The 15,091-nt window shown below is 60.6% G+C and overlaps 2 protein-coding genes across 4 annotated transcripts; both read left to right on the plus strand.

The window, feature by feature from the left end:
• The first annotated feature begins 1,569 nt into the window (after positions 1-1,569).
• LRCH4 (leucine rich repeats and calponin homology domain containing 4) lies at positions 1,570-12,880 on the plus strand. Of its 3 annotated transcripts, none has more exons than XM_040972895.1 (18): positions 1,570-1,850; positions 4,951-5,095; positions 5,235-5,361; positions 5,509-5,614; positions 8,854-8,990; positions 9,108-9,220; positions 9,367-9,466; positions 9,619-9,709; positions 9,804-9,880; positions 9,984-10,042; positions 10,136-10,258; positions 10,356-10,424; positions 10,504-10,607; positions 10,717-10,800; positions 10,917-11,002; positions 11,153-11,290; positions 11,385-11,462; positions 12,638-12,880. In XM_040972895.1, exons 1-18 carry the CDS (start codon positions 1,622-1,624, stop codon positions 12,740-12,742), a joined length of 1,971 nt encoding a protein of 656 aa, XP_040828829.1. In that variant the 5' UTR covers positions 1,570-1,621; the 3' UTR covers positions 12,743-12,880. The 3 variants fall into 3 exon arrangements, with proteins under 3 accessions (XP_040828829.1, XP_040828828.1, XP_040828827.1); XM_040972894.1 differs by lacking the exon at positions 12,638-12,880 and adding an exon at positions 11,790-12,629; XM_040972893.1 differs by having other exon boundaries at positions 9,963-10,258.
• On the plus strand, positions 12,850-14,895 carry SAP25 (Sin3A associated protein 25). Its single transcript, XM_040972897.1, has 6 exons — positions 12,850-13,407; positions 13,577-13,653; positions 13,754-13,854; positions 13,976-14,219; positions 14,310-14,407; positions 14,500-14,895. The coding sequence occupies exons 1-6, from the start codon at positions 13,262-13,264 to the stop codon at positions 14,794-14,796; spliced, it is 963 nt and encodes a 320-aa protein (XP_040828831.1). The 5' UTR covers positions 12,850-13,261; the 3' UTR covers positions 14,797-14,895.
• Positions 14,896-15,091: the final 196 nt, after the last annotated feature.

The following is a 15,091-nucleotide window of genomic DNA, read 5'->3' on the forward strand; positions in this document are numbered from 1 at the left end:
TCACGGGGTTCAGGGAGGAAGTGGGGGAAAGTAAGGCTTAGGGCCATCCTCCACTTTTCTCAGGCCATAAGCAGAGAGCTGGGCAGGAAAGCGGAAAAGCCAAGTCAAGAGCTGATGCCCTAATGGGATGTCAGTGCTGCAAGGCTGAGAATTAGCCTATTGGAGCCATGGCACCAGCCCTGACTTGGCTTTCTTGGGTAGGTTGGGGGTGTGAGACATTTTTTAAGAGAAAGCACAGGAGCTGGTGTTGGGTCTGCGAGCTCCAGGCAGGAGATGGGCACCCACAAGTCTTGGGAGCCCCTGACTCGTCCAGGTGGCCCAGAGGAGTCCAGTTCTGTTGGCTCTCCTGTGCAGGGTTTCTGTCGTTGCCTGTGCTGGTAGACAGGATGTTCCCCACCCCATCCAACGTCCCCGTCTGAGGATACCCAAGGGGGAATGTTTGGTTAATCTGTGTTCAGCAGGGCAATGGTCGTGCTGTTAGGAGAAGGCGACTTCAGTCCAACATCAGTGACTTTTTGAGGAAGTGGACTGAGGCCGCTTACAAGGAGGTCAAGATCTCCAAGGAAATAGTGTTTTGTTTTGCTTCTAGATCCCCTCCCCTTGGTGCTTTTCAGCTCTAGGAGGCAAACCAGAAGTGGTCTCCACTGTGAACGGAATTGTTTGGAACGCACAAGTAACGCTGGGACTGTTCTCTAACACAGTTTCCCTATTCGCAAACTGAACCCACCGGGTCAGGCGGCTGGTGTTCATGCACAGCCATCCCATATGAGCTCCGGTTCCAGTCTGGGTTGCTCCCTGCATACGTGCCTCGGAAAGCAGCGAAGAATGAGTGACCCGAGTGCCTGGGCACCTGCTACCCACGGGAAGACCTGGATGGAGTTCCAGGATGCTATCCCCCAGGGTCTCAGCCTCCGCAGCCAGAAAAGGTCCCCGCGGTCCCTTTCGGCTGCGACAATGGCCGTCATACCGGCTTCAGGCAGCCCTTCCCGCCTTGCCTAACTCCCTTGCGCGACCATCACGTTCTTCACTTTAAAGTTCTAGTTCACCCGCCTCCTTCCTCAGAGAAGCGCACAGCTTTCTCGCCCATGCGATTGGTAGGCAGACCGGTCCCTCAGAGGAGAGGCTGGGCCTGATTTCCTGTGTAGAGGATCTAATTGGCCTGCTGGGCCAGTCACTCATCTGTATCTGACTTGCAATTGGTCCTCGTTGGACCCCGCCCCCCGACTGGCAGTCTCTCCGCTTCTTTTCCTTCTGGGGAGCTCTGTCGACCCCGCCTCCTGGCTGGATCTGATTGGCTCCATCCCTAGTCGTCTCCGTGTGGTGATTGGATACGGCTGCGCGGGGCGGGCCGAGCTTGGAGCGTCGGCCGTTAGCGAGCGCTCCGTTCTCGTGCCCCTCCCATTCTTCTCGGGGCTCCCGGTGCCGGAGGCTCCACCCCCTAGGCGGGCTCTGATTAGCCGCATCCGACTGGTTGGGGGACCACGATTGGTCCGCTAATCCTTGAGCCCGCCTCCTCCCCCGCTGGAGTCGGCTACGGCAGCCCAGAGGAGGAGGAGGAAGGGGGGCGGAGGGCGGACCGGGCCGGTGCCGTCAGTCAGGCAGCGAGAGCCGCCAGGAGCGGATGGCGGCGGCGGTAGCGGCCCCCCTCGCCGCCGGGGGTGAGGAGGCGGCGGCGGCGGCGGCCAACATTTCCGTGCCAGGCTCTGCTACTCTGCCCGGAAGCCGCAGCGCAGAGCGGGCCCTGGAGGAGGCGGTGGTCACCGGGACCTTGAACCTGTCCAACCGGCGCTTGAAGCACTTCCCCCGGGGTGCGGCTCGCAGCTACGACCTGTCAGACATCACCCAGGCTGGTGAGTGAGTCGCTTGGGGACCCCTGGGGCCCCTGGCGTCCGACTTGGGACCGTCATTTGCATATTCCGGCCCCGCCCCTCCGGGAGTCGGACCCGCCCCTTTCACCTGGCGGTCCGGGCTCTCTCTCCCTGCCTTGATTGGCATCAGCCTGCGACCACCCCAACCCACCCACACACCCACCCACAGACACGCACCTGCGCGTTCTAGGAGCCCCTGGGCCCTGAGTACTTTTGTGCTTGGCGGCGCCGAACGTCCCAGTTTCTCTCTCCGCTCGTTCTGCAGGTGCATGTCTGCGCACCTGTAGAAGGGCTCCGCCCCTCACCTGGTGGACTCATTTGCATGTCCTCCTTTCTGACTTTCCGATCGGTCCTTACGGCAGTCTCCTTCTCCCGCGAGTTCCTCTCACCTCTTCTTTTTCAACCTCCTTTTCTAACTCCTTCCCTCTGCTTTGAGTGCAGCTTGCGCCCCCGGGACCACTTGATGCTTCTGTTTACTTTGCCGTGGTCCCGCCCACCGAGGTCTCCCGGCCCTGTTCACGCTTCCTGCCCGCCTCCCGCCCCAGTCAGCTCGTGGGAAAGGGGCAAATCTGTCTCCCCTAGCCCTTCCACCTGAGCTCCTCCACCTGTTTCCCCTGAACCCTTACTTCTGCGTGTGAGAGGTCACTATGGAGCCCTAGCCTCCCCTTCAGTTTCTGCTTGCCCCAGGAGCTTGGGTGGCCCTGGGGAGTTACTGAAAGGGAAGGAGCCCTTTATCTCCTACTGTGAGCTCGGGGCCAGCTGGGAACTGCCCTTCCACCCTGGCCTTAGAATGCCTCTAATCTGGCTCCTTCCATGCTGGTGTCCTTCTGTGGCAGGGTGGGGGCTCTGCTGTGACAGGTGATCAAGACACAGCCTCTGACCCTGGGCTGGCAGCTGGGGGTAGGGACTAGGAGAAGGGTGGAGGGCCTGGCGCATTCCCCGCTGGGGTGTGCTGGGGTGTGAAGCCTACACCTCCTCCTCTCTCTGGGGTGTTGGCAGTCTTGGGGCTTCTTCAGCAGGTGCTGCAGGCTCTCCTGCAAGCCCTGGGCTGGCCCCAGGACCCGCACTCTCCCCTCTGCTGTCCCAAGAAGCACGGCTGTCCGTCTCTGCACTTTGCTTGCTTGTTGGGCAGTGACTTGGGGAAGGGGATGAGCCCCAGGAATAGTTCCTATCCCTTCACCCCGTTCCATCCCCCCTCCCCGAACCCCCCAGCTCCAGATTGACCTCAGCAGCTGTGTGACACTCGCGGGTCTGTTCGTGCGCCCCTCCCCCTTGCTTGTTTTTTGACAAAGACCAAATGTTATTCTTTACTTCCTCGGACTGTGGCGCAGTGACTGGGCTCTTGGGGAAAACTACCCAGCACTCCCAGCTCCTGCCCCGGCCCTGCCTGCTCTGCCCCCCAACATTCCGGCTCTGGGGGGCAGTTGTGCTCCAGTGTGCTGAGCTGTCCCACAGTCAGTGCTTTGGGACCCAGGTTCCAGGCCAGGTGGGATCCCTCTTTTGCCCACAACACTTTCCTCTGTTCCCCTCCCCAGACAAGGCGCTCATGGCCCTGGGGATGAAAAGGGGAAGTGACAAACCCAGGGCTACCCAGGCCCTGCCTAGCTCCTTGCCCATCAACCCAGAGAGGAGGCTTCAGGGCTCTGCTGTGCCAGTCACCCCCAAACACCCTCCTCATCCATCCTTGCGCATGCTTCCTGCCCTGCCAGTCCCTACCTCCCTTAAGACTCTGCTCCCTGAGGTGGGGGTGGGGGAGGGGCAGGGATGGGGTGGCTCCGGCAAAGGAGAAGTGTGGCTCCTTCTCTCACAGGCCACATCCTGTGCCCCCGTGCCCTGCCTCCTCTGGCCTGGGCTTCTTCCGTTCCTAGCTTTTGCCCCCTGCCACTCCTCACCCCATCGGAGCTCATGCACTCGCGTACACACAACACACAACACACACACACACAGATTTGTGGATAGAGAAAGCAGGCAGGTGGAGGTTGCGGGTGGAAAGACCAGATGCAGTCCTCCCACCCTCTCTGGAACGAACTTCCGCTCTGGGTCTTCTGTCTGCGCACTCCAGGGCTGTGGTGGAGATGGGGAAAACAGTTCCCAGGGCATCAGGCTGTAACCCCCCAAGGAAGCCACAGGGCCCAACCCCACAGTGATTTCTGCTGTGCTTCCTGTCACAAGATGTGCTTCCCTGGGGGATAGACCCTGGCTGCCCCCACCCCTCCACAACCCAGTTTGGGCTGGGAGGAAGCTCACCCAAGCTTTGCTGCTGGGACTTCCCCCAGTAGGCCTTGGGCCTGCCCAGCCCCCCACTAAGGGGAGGAAACATGCAAGCCTCCAGAGTGGGGGCCAGTCTGTGTGAGGGCCCCCTTCCCCCTCTGGGAGGGGCTGCCTCCAGGCCTGGAGACAGCAGGAAGTAGATGGGGCGGGGCAGTCAGGGCCTCCACCCTCCTCTCGCCCCTCCCCACTGCTGCCTGGCTGCAGGTGCACACAGAGGTGGGAGGTGGGCACTCCCCGAGGGCTGGCGCAGTGAGGAAGGAAGAGGGAACAGGCTGATGGGGCTGGCAGTGGGGATGAGGTGGCCAAGCCCAGATAGGGCAACCTAGAGGGGAGGGATCCAAGGGCTTAGGCGGCTTAGACCTGGCAGCCTGGAGCTCCCTTGTCCCTCGGATGTGGTGGGAGCCTGTCGTCTGTGTCAGGGCTCTGTGGCTGACATCTAGTGGCCCCTGTGTTTCCCCGTGGGCCGAGAGCTCCACTGGGCATGAAGACTGCCCAAGGGCAAGTCCTGCAGCAGGGGTTTCCCGCTCTGACATCTGCCAGTCCTGGGCTTTCTCTTTCTCCCTCTGTGTGCCCTCCACCCCCTGGCATTTCAGAATGTTCCAGCCTCTCTCGTAGCTCAGCAACCCTGGGCCTTCTGCCGTGCCTTCATCGTCCTGGCTGTTCCAGGCTGCAGCAGGCCTTGGGGTTTCCCACGGGAACGCAGGTTGCTAGGCCTAATCCCTTAGGGACGCTGGGGGGCCGGGTCTTTCTGTCCAGGGCTGGGCTTCTCTACAGCTGCCACCTGACCTATCTTCCACTGGCCTCCCCGCAGACCTGTCCCGGAACCGGTTTCCCGAGGTACCAGAGGCTGCGTGCCAGCTGGTGTCTCTGGAAGGCCTGAGCCTCTACCACAACTGCCTGAGATGCCTGAACCCATCCCTGGGGAATCTCACAGCCCTCACCTACCTCAACCTCAGGTACCAGGGAGTGTGGCCTTCTTGGCCCCCAGGATTAGGACATGCTGTCCAGAGGGATCCTCCCGGTGACCCAGAGAGGAGGGCAGTTCTTGGCGGCTACGCCTGGGGTATGAGCCCACAGCCTTTATCCTTGCTGCAGCCGAAACCAGCTGTCGTCGCTGCCGCCGTACATCTGCCAACTGCCCCTGCGTGTGCTCATTGTGAGCAACAACAAGCTGGGAGCGCTGCCTCCTGAGGTCGGTGCCCTGGGAAGCCTGCGGCAGCTGGTAAGGACAGGAACAGTGTGTGTACATGCGCAACGAGGGCCTGGGGAGCCAGGTGCTGGGGACCTTCTCGGGGGATGTTGGGGCAAGGCAGAGCTGGGGATGGGGGCCATTCCTGATGGCCTTCCCTGCTGCCTCCCCTGGTTGCAGGACGTGAGCAGCAATGAGTTGCAGTCCCTCCCTGTGGAACTGTGTAGCCTCCCTTCCCTGCGGGATCTCAACGTGCGGAGGAACCAGCTCACCAGTCTGCCTGATGGTAAGGCCCCCGGGAGAGGGCTCCATCATCTCGGAGCGGCAGATGCAGGATTCTTAATGCCAGCAGCAGTCTGCTGCTCATGCTTCTAGAAGCTCACGGTCCAGGGCTGGGGGGCCAGCATGGTCAGGTACTGGCAAGGGCCCCTTTCTGGACAGCTGTTGTCTCATGTCTGCCCATGTGTGCGTGGCTGAGCAGGGAAGGGACTCCCTGGAGTGTCTGTACTTCAGGCACTTGTCTGCACCTGAGGGCTCCAGTCACAGGACCTGAATTACTTCCCAGAACCCCGCCTCCTAGTGGATCACTTAGGGCTTACACTTTGTTTCTTATTGTTGAAAGGCAGACAGAAAAATAAACAGGCGTATCTCCCATCCACTGTTTTCTCCCCACTGCCTGCAAAACCCCAGACTGGGACAGACCAAACCCAGCTACTGCAAATGTCAGCTTGTGTCTCCCCTGGGTCAGGGCCCCGGGTGCCTGAGCCATCCGTTGCTGCTTCCCAGGGTCTGTAGTAGCAGGGCTCAGATTCAGGCGTGGGCGTCCCAGTGGCATCCTAACAGCTGCACACAAATGTCCACCTCAAGGTTATACTTGCAACATAGGTGTGGGGAGTCAAGTATTCAGTGCATCTCAGTGCATCCACTCTGAAGAATCTTTCCAGAAGGGTGGTGGCTTATTACCCAGGATTTGGCAGTATAAAAAAGATACTGTATCCTTCTCTCTAAATCTGCATTCCAGTAAAGTTGGCTAAATCTTTAAAAAAAAAAAAAAACGACGGCTCAGTTAGCTAATCCTCCACCTATAAGTGCTGGCATCCCATTTGGGTGCAGGTTCCTTCTAGTGCCCCACTTCCCATCCAGTTCCCTGTTTGTGGCCTGGGAAAGAGTAGAGGATAGTTCAAAGCCTTAGGACCCTGCAGCCTTGTGGAAAATTTAGAGGGGGCTCCTAACTCCTGACTTTGGATCAGCTCAGCTCTGGCTATTGCAGCCATTTGGGCAGTGAACTTGTGGGTAGATCTTGCTGTATCTCCTTCTCTCTGTAAAATTTGTCTTTCCAATAAATGTGGATGCTTTTTTTTTGAAAGACACTGCAAATGAGTTTATTTGGAGGCTGGCAAGTTTATTTGGAGGCTAAATCTGTTTTTGAACTATGAAAGCGGGCACAGACAGGGAAAGGGGCTAGTGTATTGGCTGTGTGTGGAGTCTCAAGTTTGGAAGGGGCCCCCAAGTTCCCCTAGCATCTCTGAGGAACCTCACAGAAGTGCTCTGATATCCAGCCTCCTGAGTCAGGTGATGTCCCTGCCGTTGCCTCAGAGGCTGGGAATCTAGGGGGCCACACGCTGGAGCCCCAGCAACCTCCATGGCAGCACCTCTTTGTGATCCAACACTTGATGGCCTCTGCTGACAACAGATGCAGCCGCTTCTGGCCTGCTCATGTTGCTGTGTGCACCTCAGTGGATTAGCAGGGGGACACCCAGGTGACATAACAGGGACCAACTCTGGGGTGTGATGGTTTAGTGAGGCGTGCTAGTAGAGGATACTAAAAGAACCCAGGTAGGGGGCTAAGAGCCCAGGTGGGGGGCTAAGAGCCAGGTGGGGGGCTAAGAGCCCAGGTAGGGAGCTAACCCCCCAGGGGCATAGGCGCAGCAGGAGCTGACCTCCAGCAGAATTCCAGGGCCCCTGCGGCAGAGTGTGGTGTGGAGGGCCCAGGGCCAGAGACAGCGCCCATGCAGCTAAGAAAGCAGGCAGGGCTTGGAGGAGTGCGGAAGTGGCCAGGCTGGGTTTTGAACAGGAGGGGAGTGTGTATGTGTCAGCATGGCAGAGCACGCAATGCCCTTTGAACTGAGCAGAAGCCTTGAGACCAAAGATCTGAAGACAGGCGTTCCATTCAAGAATGGAGAGTTTAGTAGAACTAAATGGTTTATGGGGTGCGAGAACGTCTCTGTGCTCCTCTGAAGTCAGTACGTGGACATCTAGCTGCTGAGATGTCTGTTCTAGCACTTAACCCTGTGGCTGGAGAGAGGGCATCGGGCACGGGGAAGGGAAGTAGGACCTGACGTGGCATCAGCGTGGTCTGCCGTCACACAGGGAGTCCAGGGTCATCAGTTTTCTCCCCTGAGCCTTGCCTCCTTTTGTGACTGCCCTCTTCCTTCCCAGTCAGCGGGTGCCTTAGCCCATTTTCCATTGCTGTAACAAAATACCTGAAGCTGAGTCATTTCTGAAGAAGCAGTTCTGGCTCGTGAGCCTCAGGGCTGGAAAGTCCACGGCACCAGCTCACCTCCTTGTGAGGGCTGCATGCTGTGTCGGGGCAAGGCAGAGGTCAACCCAGCAGGCGGTGAGCCAGCCGGCAAGCCCAAGAGCTGCTGCCACGGCCCCCACTTGTACTAATCTAGTGTGGATTAGGCCAGTTTTAGGGCAGAGCCTTCTGTGCCCATGCCCCTGTCCTTTTCCTGAGGTTGCACCTCCAAATGCCATTCTTGAGGATTTAAAGATTGAGCTTCCAACACTTGCACCAGGTCAGGGGAGTGAACCCTCTAGCTGTAGCAGTAAGGGCTGTCTGTGCCCAGAGAAGAGACCTGAGCAGAGTGTCCTGGGGACCCAGAGGATCCATGAATGCCATCAGCCTGAGGTGGCTGGAGAGGGTCACACGGGAGGGGATACGGGAGCTGAACCTTAAAAAGTGCCTGGATGTGAAGACTAGTTGTCCCAGCTGAACAAACAGGAAGTGGAAAGAAAGGCCCAGAAACTGAGGGACTGGAAGGGCAGGGAAGTGGGAGATGTGAGTAGAGCATGAAGCTGTGAGCACATGGTCTAGGGGGGTTGTGCTGTGAGGGGTGAGGGCTGAGCCTGGGGAAGGCTCCCCTGCTGGGCATGCAGAGCTCCGTCCTGTCCAGGCTGCAGGTGGCCAGCCTATTCAACCCCTCTGCCCTGGGCTCCTGCTGTGGGGGGCTCTAGAGTCACCTCTGGGCCGGTGTCTGCTTATCATTGCAGCCTGAAGAATGAGTTCTAGGACGGGAGGGCCTGGGGAAAAGGGTGTTGGTGGTGGGAGTTGGAGTCAGGATGCCCGGTGTGGGAAAGGTTTGGGTCAGAAGGGGCACATGTGGGCCGGAAGAGGAGCAGGGGTCACAGCCTGAGCAGAGGCTGCGCGGGACCTGGGGGTGACCAGAATGGCAGGCGCAGAACAGAGCATCATCGCAGGGCCCGTCCTTGGTCCTGCTCCTGACTTCCCTCACCTGTCCCCAGAGCTGGGGGACCTTCCTCTTGTCCGCCTAGACTTCTCCTGTAACCGTGTCTCCCGCATCCCGGTCTCCTTCTGCCGCCTCAGGCACCTGCAGGTCATTCTGCTGGACAGCAACCCCCTGCAAAGTCCCCCTGCCCAGGTGAGCGGGTGGGCCAGGTGGACCCCGGGCAGGGATGTGATCTGGCAGCATCTGGGGGGCAGGAGCTGGGGAAATGCCTTTGTCTCTTTATGCCAAAACTGTGCTTCTCCTGCATAGATCTGCCTGAAGGGCAAACTTCACATCTTCAAGTACCTCTCAACAGAGGCTGGGCGGCGGGTGGCTACGCTGGGGGACCTGGCCCCCTCCAGGCCCCCAAGTTTCAGTCCATGGTAAGTGCCAGGGGAAGGAAGGGAGCCCTTGGCTACTTCCTGCCTCTTCTAGGCTCCAGGGACCCCCTGGTTTTGTGGGGGGAGAGTGAGAGTTATGGCTTCAATTGCCCCACATGGACTGACCACATGTCCTTGGCCGGCCGCAGCCCTGCTGAGGATTTATTCTCGGGACGTCGGTACGATGGTGGGCTGGACTCAGGCTTCCACAGTGTTGACAGTGGCAGCAAGAGGTGGTCTGGAAATGAGGTAAGGATCCCTTGCCCCAGGAGGTGGTGGGACTTCTGAGCTGGGGTCCTGTCTCCTGCCCCCTCTGATCGCAGCAGCCCCACCTGGGCCTCCCTGGGTCTGGGCACCACAGGGAGGTCATCTCCCTCCTCCTGTCTGTTGTCTTTCTCCAGTCAACAGATGAATTCTCAGAGCTGTCATTCCGGATCTCAGAACTGGCTCGGGAGCCTCGGGGGCCCAGAGAACGCAGGGAGGATGGTTCTGGTGAGAGTGGAGTAGGAGTTGGGGGGCTGCACGAGGCTCTGAATTACACACCCACTGTCCCTGTCTGCTTACTGACAAGCCCCGGCCCCTCTAGCTGATGCGGACCAAGAGCAGACGGACTTCATTGACAGCCATGTCCCTGGGGAGGACGAAGAGCAGGCCTCTGCTGAGGTGAGGATCCAGCCCCTGCTTGTGGTGGGAGAAGGCAAGTGGGCGGGTGAATGCACCATGCCGGGGCCAGGCCTTCCCTCAGCCTCTGCTGTTCTCTCAGCAGGAGCAGCGGTCTCCTGAACTCAGCCCTGCAGCAGGGTTTGGGGAGAGGTCGCACAGCAGGTACCCCAAGCTCCATCTACCAGCCACCTCCAGTGCCTCCCTCCTCCATAGCTCCAGCCCACCTCTCTGTCCCCCATCCCGCATTGTTTCTAGGCGGGAGGAGCCGGCTGGGGAGGAGAGGAGGCGCCCAGACACCTTGCAGCTATGGCAGGAACGAGAGCGGAGGCAACAACAACAGCAGCAGAGTGGGCTGTGGGGGGCCTCTCGGAAGGACAGGTGTGAGCCTGGGGCCACGGGGCTGTGCTGGCATGGTGGTTTGCTGCTTGGGTCGTGGTTGTTTGGCATAGCTGACAGCCTCTCCTGCTTTTTCTAGTTTCCCCAAGTCAGGGGCCAGGGCTGCGGGGGGAGCTGCTGTTACCTCATCCATGCAGGCCACCTGCAAGTAGGTCTCCTTCCTGCTTCGTCTCCCCACATGCCCTTCCTGGGAGAGCCCCTCTAATGCCCCTGCTGTCTTTTCGCAGTGGCCCACCCAAGTCCACTGCCACCCAGCCCGGAGCTCCCAGGGGGCAGGGAGCCCCGGCCCCTGCCCCTCTTTCCCAGGAACCCCTTCCTGTAGCTGGACCAGGTAAAGGCTGCGGGTTGGGGGGAGTTGCTGTGTTGGTGAGGGGATGGTTAGGAAAAGTGTGAGCCTGAGGAGCATGCCCCTCATCTGTGTGCCCTGGTCTGGCTCCCAGTGACGGCACCTGTTCCCCGGCCACTTGGTTCCCTCCAGAGACCAAACAGCTTCCTCTTCCGTTCTTCCTCCCAGAGTGGCTCAGGTGGGTTCTGGCACTGCCCTGGCACCAGCCACAACTAACCCCAGGCCTGTAGGCTCTCTGGATTTGTTGCAGTGCCACACCCTTTGATGGCAGTCATGTCCTTCTCTTTCTCCTAGGCCCCTCCTCGCCAGACTCCATCTTGAGGTCTCGGCCAACCTCCCAGGGCCCAGATGAGAAGGCACTCATGGCCCAGCTGCGCCAGGTGGGCAGAGGTGGGGCCTGTGGGCTGCGCCCTTCTGGCTGGGGACCCAGGCCTCCCTTGACACCCTCTTTGCCCCCCCCCCCAGTTCCTCTCCTGAGGACAGACGAGGTCTTGTCGACCTTGACCTGCTCTCTGTCCCTCTGTTCCTAGGTCCTTGAGTCCCGGCTGCAGCGGCCCCTGCCTGAGGACCTGGCTGAAGCTCTGGCCAGTGGGGTCATCCTCTGTCAGCTGGCCAACCAGCTGCGGCCCCGCTCAGTGCCCTTTATCCATGTGCCCTCACCTGCTGTGGTCAGTGGGGGCCCTGCAATGGCAGAAGTGGGGGCTGGGGCTGGAGTGTCTGTGAGCTCTTTCCCTAATGGTTGCTTTTCTTACCACCCACCAGCCAAAACTCAGTGCTCTCAAGTCTCGGAAGAATGTGGAAAGTTTCTTAGAAGCCTGTCGGAAAATGGGGGTGCCCGAGGTAGGGAGGGCTGTCGTGTTACAGGTGGCAGGGTGCTGGCCTGCATGCAAGGTGGGATTCTGTCCACGAGGTGTCTGCTCCGAACAAAGCATGCCTGCACTCTTTGCCTGCTAACCTGCATGCCCCTGCCTGCAAGTCTACGTGCCTGTATGGCCCTGCCGGCAAGCCCGCATGTTGACGTGGTCCTGCCCGCGAGTCTGCCTGTTGACGTAGCTGTGCCTGATGCGGGGGGTGGGGGGTAGGGGTGGAGCGGCAAGGTTCGTCACTTGTGCTGCTGCTGACGGCTGTCCTTTGTCCTTGTCCACCTGCCCTCCCCCCCTCCCCCAGGCTGACCTGTGCTCGCCCTCAGATCTCCTCCAGGGCACCGCCCAGGGTCTGCGGACCACACTGGAGGCCGTGAAGCGAGTGGGGGGCAAGCCCCCCCCACCCCTCTGGCCCCCCTCTGGTCTGAGTGGCTTCGTCCTCTTCTACGTGGCCTTCATGCTGCTGCTCTATGTCGTCTACACTCGGCTCCTGGGTTCCTAGGAGACCCTGGCACCCCTCTACCCGTCCCCTTCCCCATTCTATTTATAAGATTCCTGCTCCCCCTCCCCCGTCCCCCACCAGTGGTGCCTTCAAGCCCCACCAAAGACACTAGCGAGCCCCTTCACAGACACTGACCTCAGAGGCCCCACTCTGGGGCCCCCAAGCCCTGGCCCCCCTCCTGCAGCTCTTCCCCCACTCAGTGCCTTCCTCCCTTTCCTGCTCCTGTCCCCATCCACCCCCCCCCGGCTGCTATGGGAGGGTAAATTATCTCTATTTTGTAGAGAGAACTCTATATTTGTAGGGGATGAGGGGGCCCCGGGGGTCCCTGTCTCTGTATAAACTGTACAGACCATGGCTGCCTCTGTCCGAATGTGTGTGTGTGTGTGTGTGTGCCTGCAAATGCAACCTGCTCCGTGTATCCACTGCCCACCCCAGCAGCTCCGTCCAGAAATGGCAGCCGTGCCTACCCCTGACCATGCCCTCCATGTCACCTCCCTGCTGTTCTCTGCTGGCAGCTTCCTTGGTGTCCTGTGTGTCCCCAAGGCATGGGTGCAGGCCACCAACCCAATACTTTGGCCTCCTACGCCTTGGCAGCAGGGGGGCTTTGGAGGGGGTGCTGAGGGGGAACTGAACCTGGGCCCTCCCCCCAGGAGTCCCTGTGCCAGCCCCACCACATCCTGGAAGAGGAGGGGGCCCCTGGCAGGGGCCTCCCCCACATCGCTGCTGTCATCCAAGCACTGCTGGAACGGCCTTAGGGGTGGAGGTAGGGGTGCGGGGCCACAGCCGCTCAAAACCCTTGACAGAGAAGCCGCGGTGGGCTCTGCCCCCTAGCCAGGATTTGGTTGAGGGCGGCCTTGGGCCTTGGGGTGGCCTCGAGCCTGGGCAGATGAGGGCCAGCCCGGCGCCGGAGCCCCACTGCCTCGGGGTGCGGCGAAGGTCTCGGGGTGGGTGACCAGCGATGGCTAGATACTGTATCAACCGCAATAAAAAAACCGGGAGCCCTCCGGGATGGCCTTCAGGTGTGAGTGTGTCTTTGCTGTACTGGGGAGGGGCGGCCCCTTTTTGGCGCGCTGAGACTGCGCAAGGCGGAGCTGGGCGCGCGGCACCTACCGCCAGGGGACGCCGTCGGGAGCGCGCGCCACGTGGCGGGGAGCCGCCCTGGGCGCTGGCAGCGGTGGGGAGGCTCCCTGAGGGCAGGGCCAGCTTGCTCAAAAGGCCAAGTATCCCCAGCGCTGCACCATTCGCCATTCGCTCGCGCTCGCGAACACAGCAACATGTTGCCGCGGAGGTCCCAGTCCTGGGGCGACGGCTCCGAAGAGGAGCCCGAGAAACCCGGTCCATCATCGGGCAGTGAGCAGAGCGAGACCAAGAGCTCTGGAGAGGAGGCACCGAAGGATCAAGGGGCGGCATCACAGGACAGGTGAGGCTAAGCTGGAGCCGCGCGCGTGCCGATGGCCCCACGCGTGGCCATCGAGGCGCTATCCGTGACATGGTTGGCAAGAGTTCCCAAAGAGTGGGCGCCGGTGAGTCTCTGCCGTGGCCCCAACGGGGATCTGGGCAATCTGGAACCTCTCGATATCTCCCCACAGCGTGCCGCCTCAGGCCCTCAACGCTCCCTGGACCCCGGGGCAGCAACTGGCGCCGGAGCAGGCCCAGCAAGCCCCAGGTAGGCGCCAAGCTCCCCGCCTTCCCAATCTCCCTGCCTCCAGGTCCAATTGCATCCCTTCAAGTGTCCACCGTTCCCCGTCTTCCCCGCCCCATCCCAGCTTTCCATCAGGTATCCTGGGAGGTGAGTCCTACCAGGATGGCTCTGCTACCACCTTGGGATCCCAGCTACGAGGTTAAAGCGGGAACTCGGGTGCTGTGGGTGAGTTGGGAACCATCACCTCTGGGCTGGGGTGCTCTGCGGGATGGGGAGGGTGTCTTAGGAGGCTGCGGCTGAGACTTTTGGTATCTCCGCTCACCCCCCCACCCCACTTTGTTCCCAGGCGGCCGGCTGCGGGTCTGGTGCATCTTACTCTGGGCGGACTTTGTGGCATCCGTCCTTCTGGCCGCTGTATGAGACCAGCTCCGGTGGGACCAGCTCTGGCGTGGCCAGCTCCGGCGTGGCCAGCTCCGGCGGGGCCAGCTCCGGCGGGGCCAGCTCTGGTGGGGCCAGCTCCGGCGGGGGCTCCCAGCCCCAGGCCCCTGGCGCTGGCCAGCAGCCTGCTGAGTCGGTGGCCCGGGATGCAGGTACTTCTGGTGGAAGGAGAGAGCTGTGCTGTGCACCCCCGGGGTTCAGTCTTGCAGGGTTTAGTGACATTCCCCCTCTCCCCACTACAGGGATCCCTGTGGTGTGCAGGGAAGAAATCTTCTTCTTAGATCCTCTGCTTCCCCAGGGGCAACGGGTGCCTCTGTTGCTGTCAGAGGTCCCTCAACAGGTGAAAGCAGTGCCCCGTGGAACGCCCGCTTCCCTGTCTGGCTGCTTGGGGCTGGGGTTGTGGGGGAGACACTTGTTCTCTTCTTTTTTCAGGCCGTGGGCTCCCTGAGGCTGCTGTTGCCTCCTGCGATCATGTCTCCCTTGGTCGTGCCCACTGTGACCCGGAGCACCTCCACCGCCTGGCTCACCGGGCCGGAGCTCATAGCTGTCACTGGGCTGCTGCAGATGAGTGAGGGGCCACCACGACCCAGCACCCCCCCTCAAACTTCTCCTCTGTCTGAGGACCCCCCAAGCTCAGCCGATGAGCCCCAGGACCCCGAGGGTGGCCAGGACTGCCCTCCGGGTCCTGACTCGGACCTTGCACGGTCCCCAGGCCCCCAGAGTCAGTAGCTCCTCTTGGTAAAAGGTAGGAGGGGGGGGGCCCAGCATAAAGTCAACCGCCTGCTTCCCTCACAAGCTTGATGAAGAATAAAAGTGTTGACTTGCAAACTTGGCTTCTGGTGGCTTTTGCTTTGTGTGGGGGAGTTGTGGGGTGGGATGGGGGAGGTGTAGGGGTGGGTGGGGGGTGTTTTCTTCGCGCTATCATGCAAGGTGCAGGAATCTACAAACTCCAAGACATTTCTCAGGAACTATGCAGAGTATTCTTTAATGAGTGGGTACGGAGGTGAGGTTAGGGTTCTAGAAG

The sequence above is a fragment of the Ochotona curzoniae genome, unplaced genomic scaffold (genome assembly GCF_017591425.1).
Source record: "Ochotona curzoniae isolate NIBS_2020 unplaced genomic scaffold, NIBS_Ocur_1.0 contig_2321, whole genome shotgun sequence".
Lineage (NCBI taxonomy): Eukaryota > Metazoa > Chordata > Mammalia > Lagomorpha > Ochotonidae > Ochotona > Ochotona curzoniae.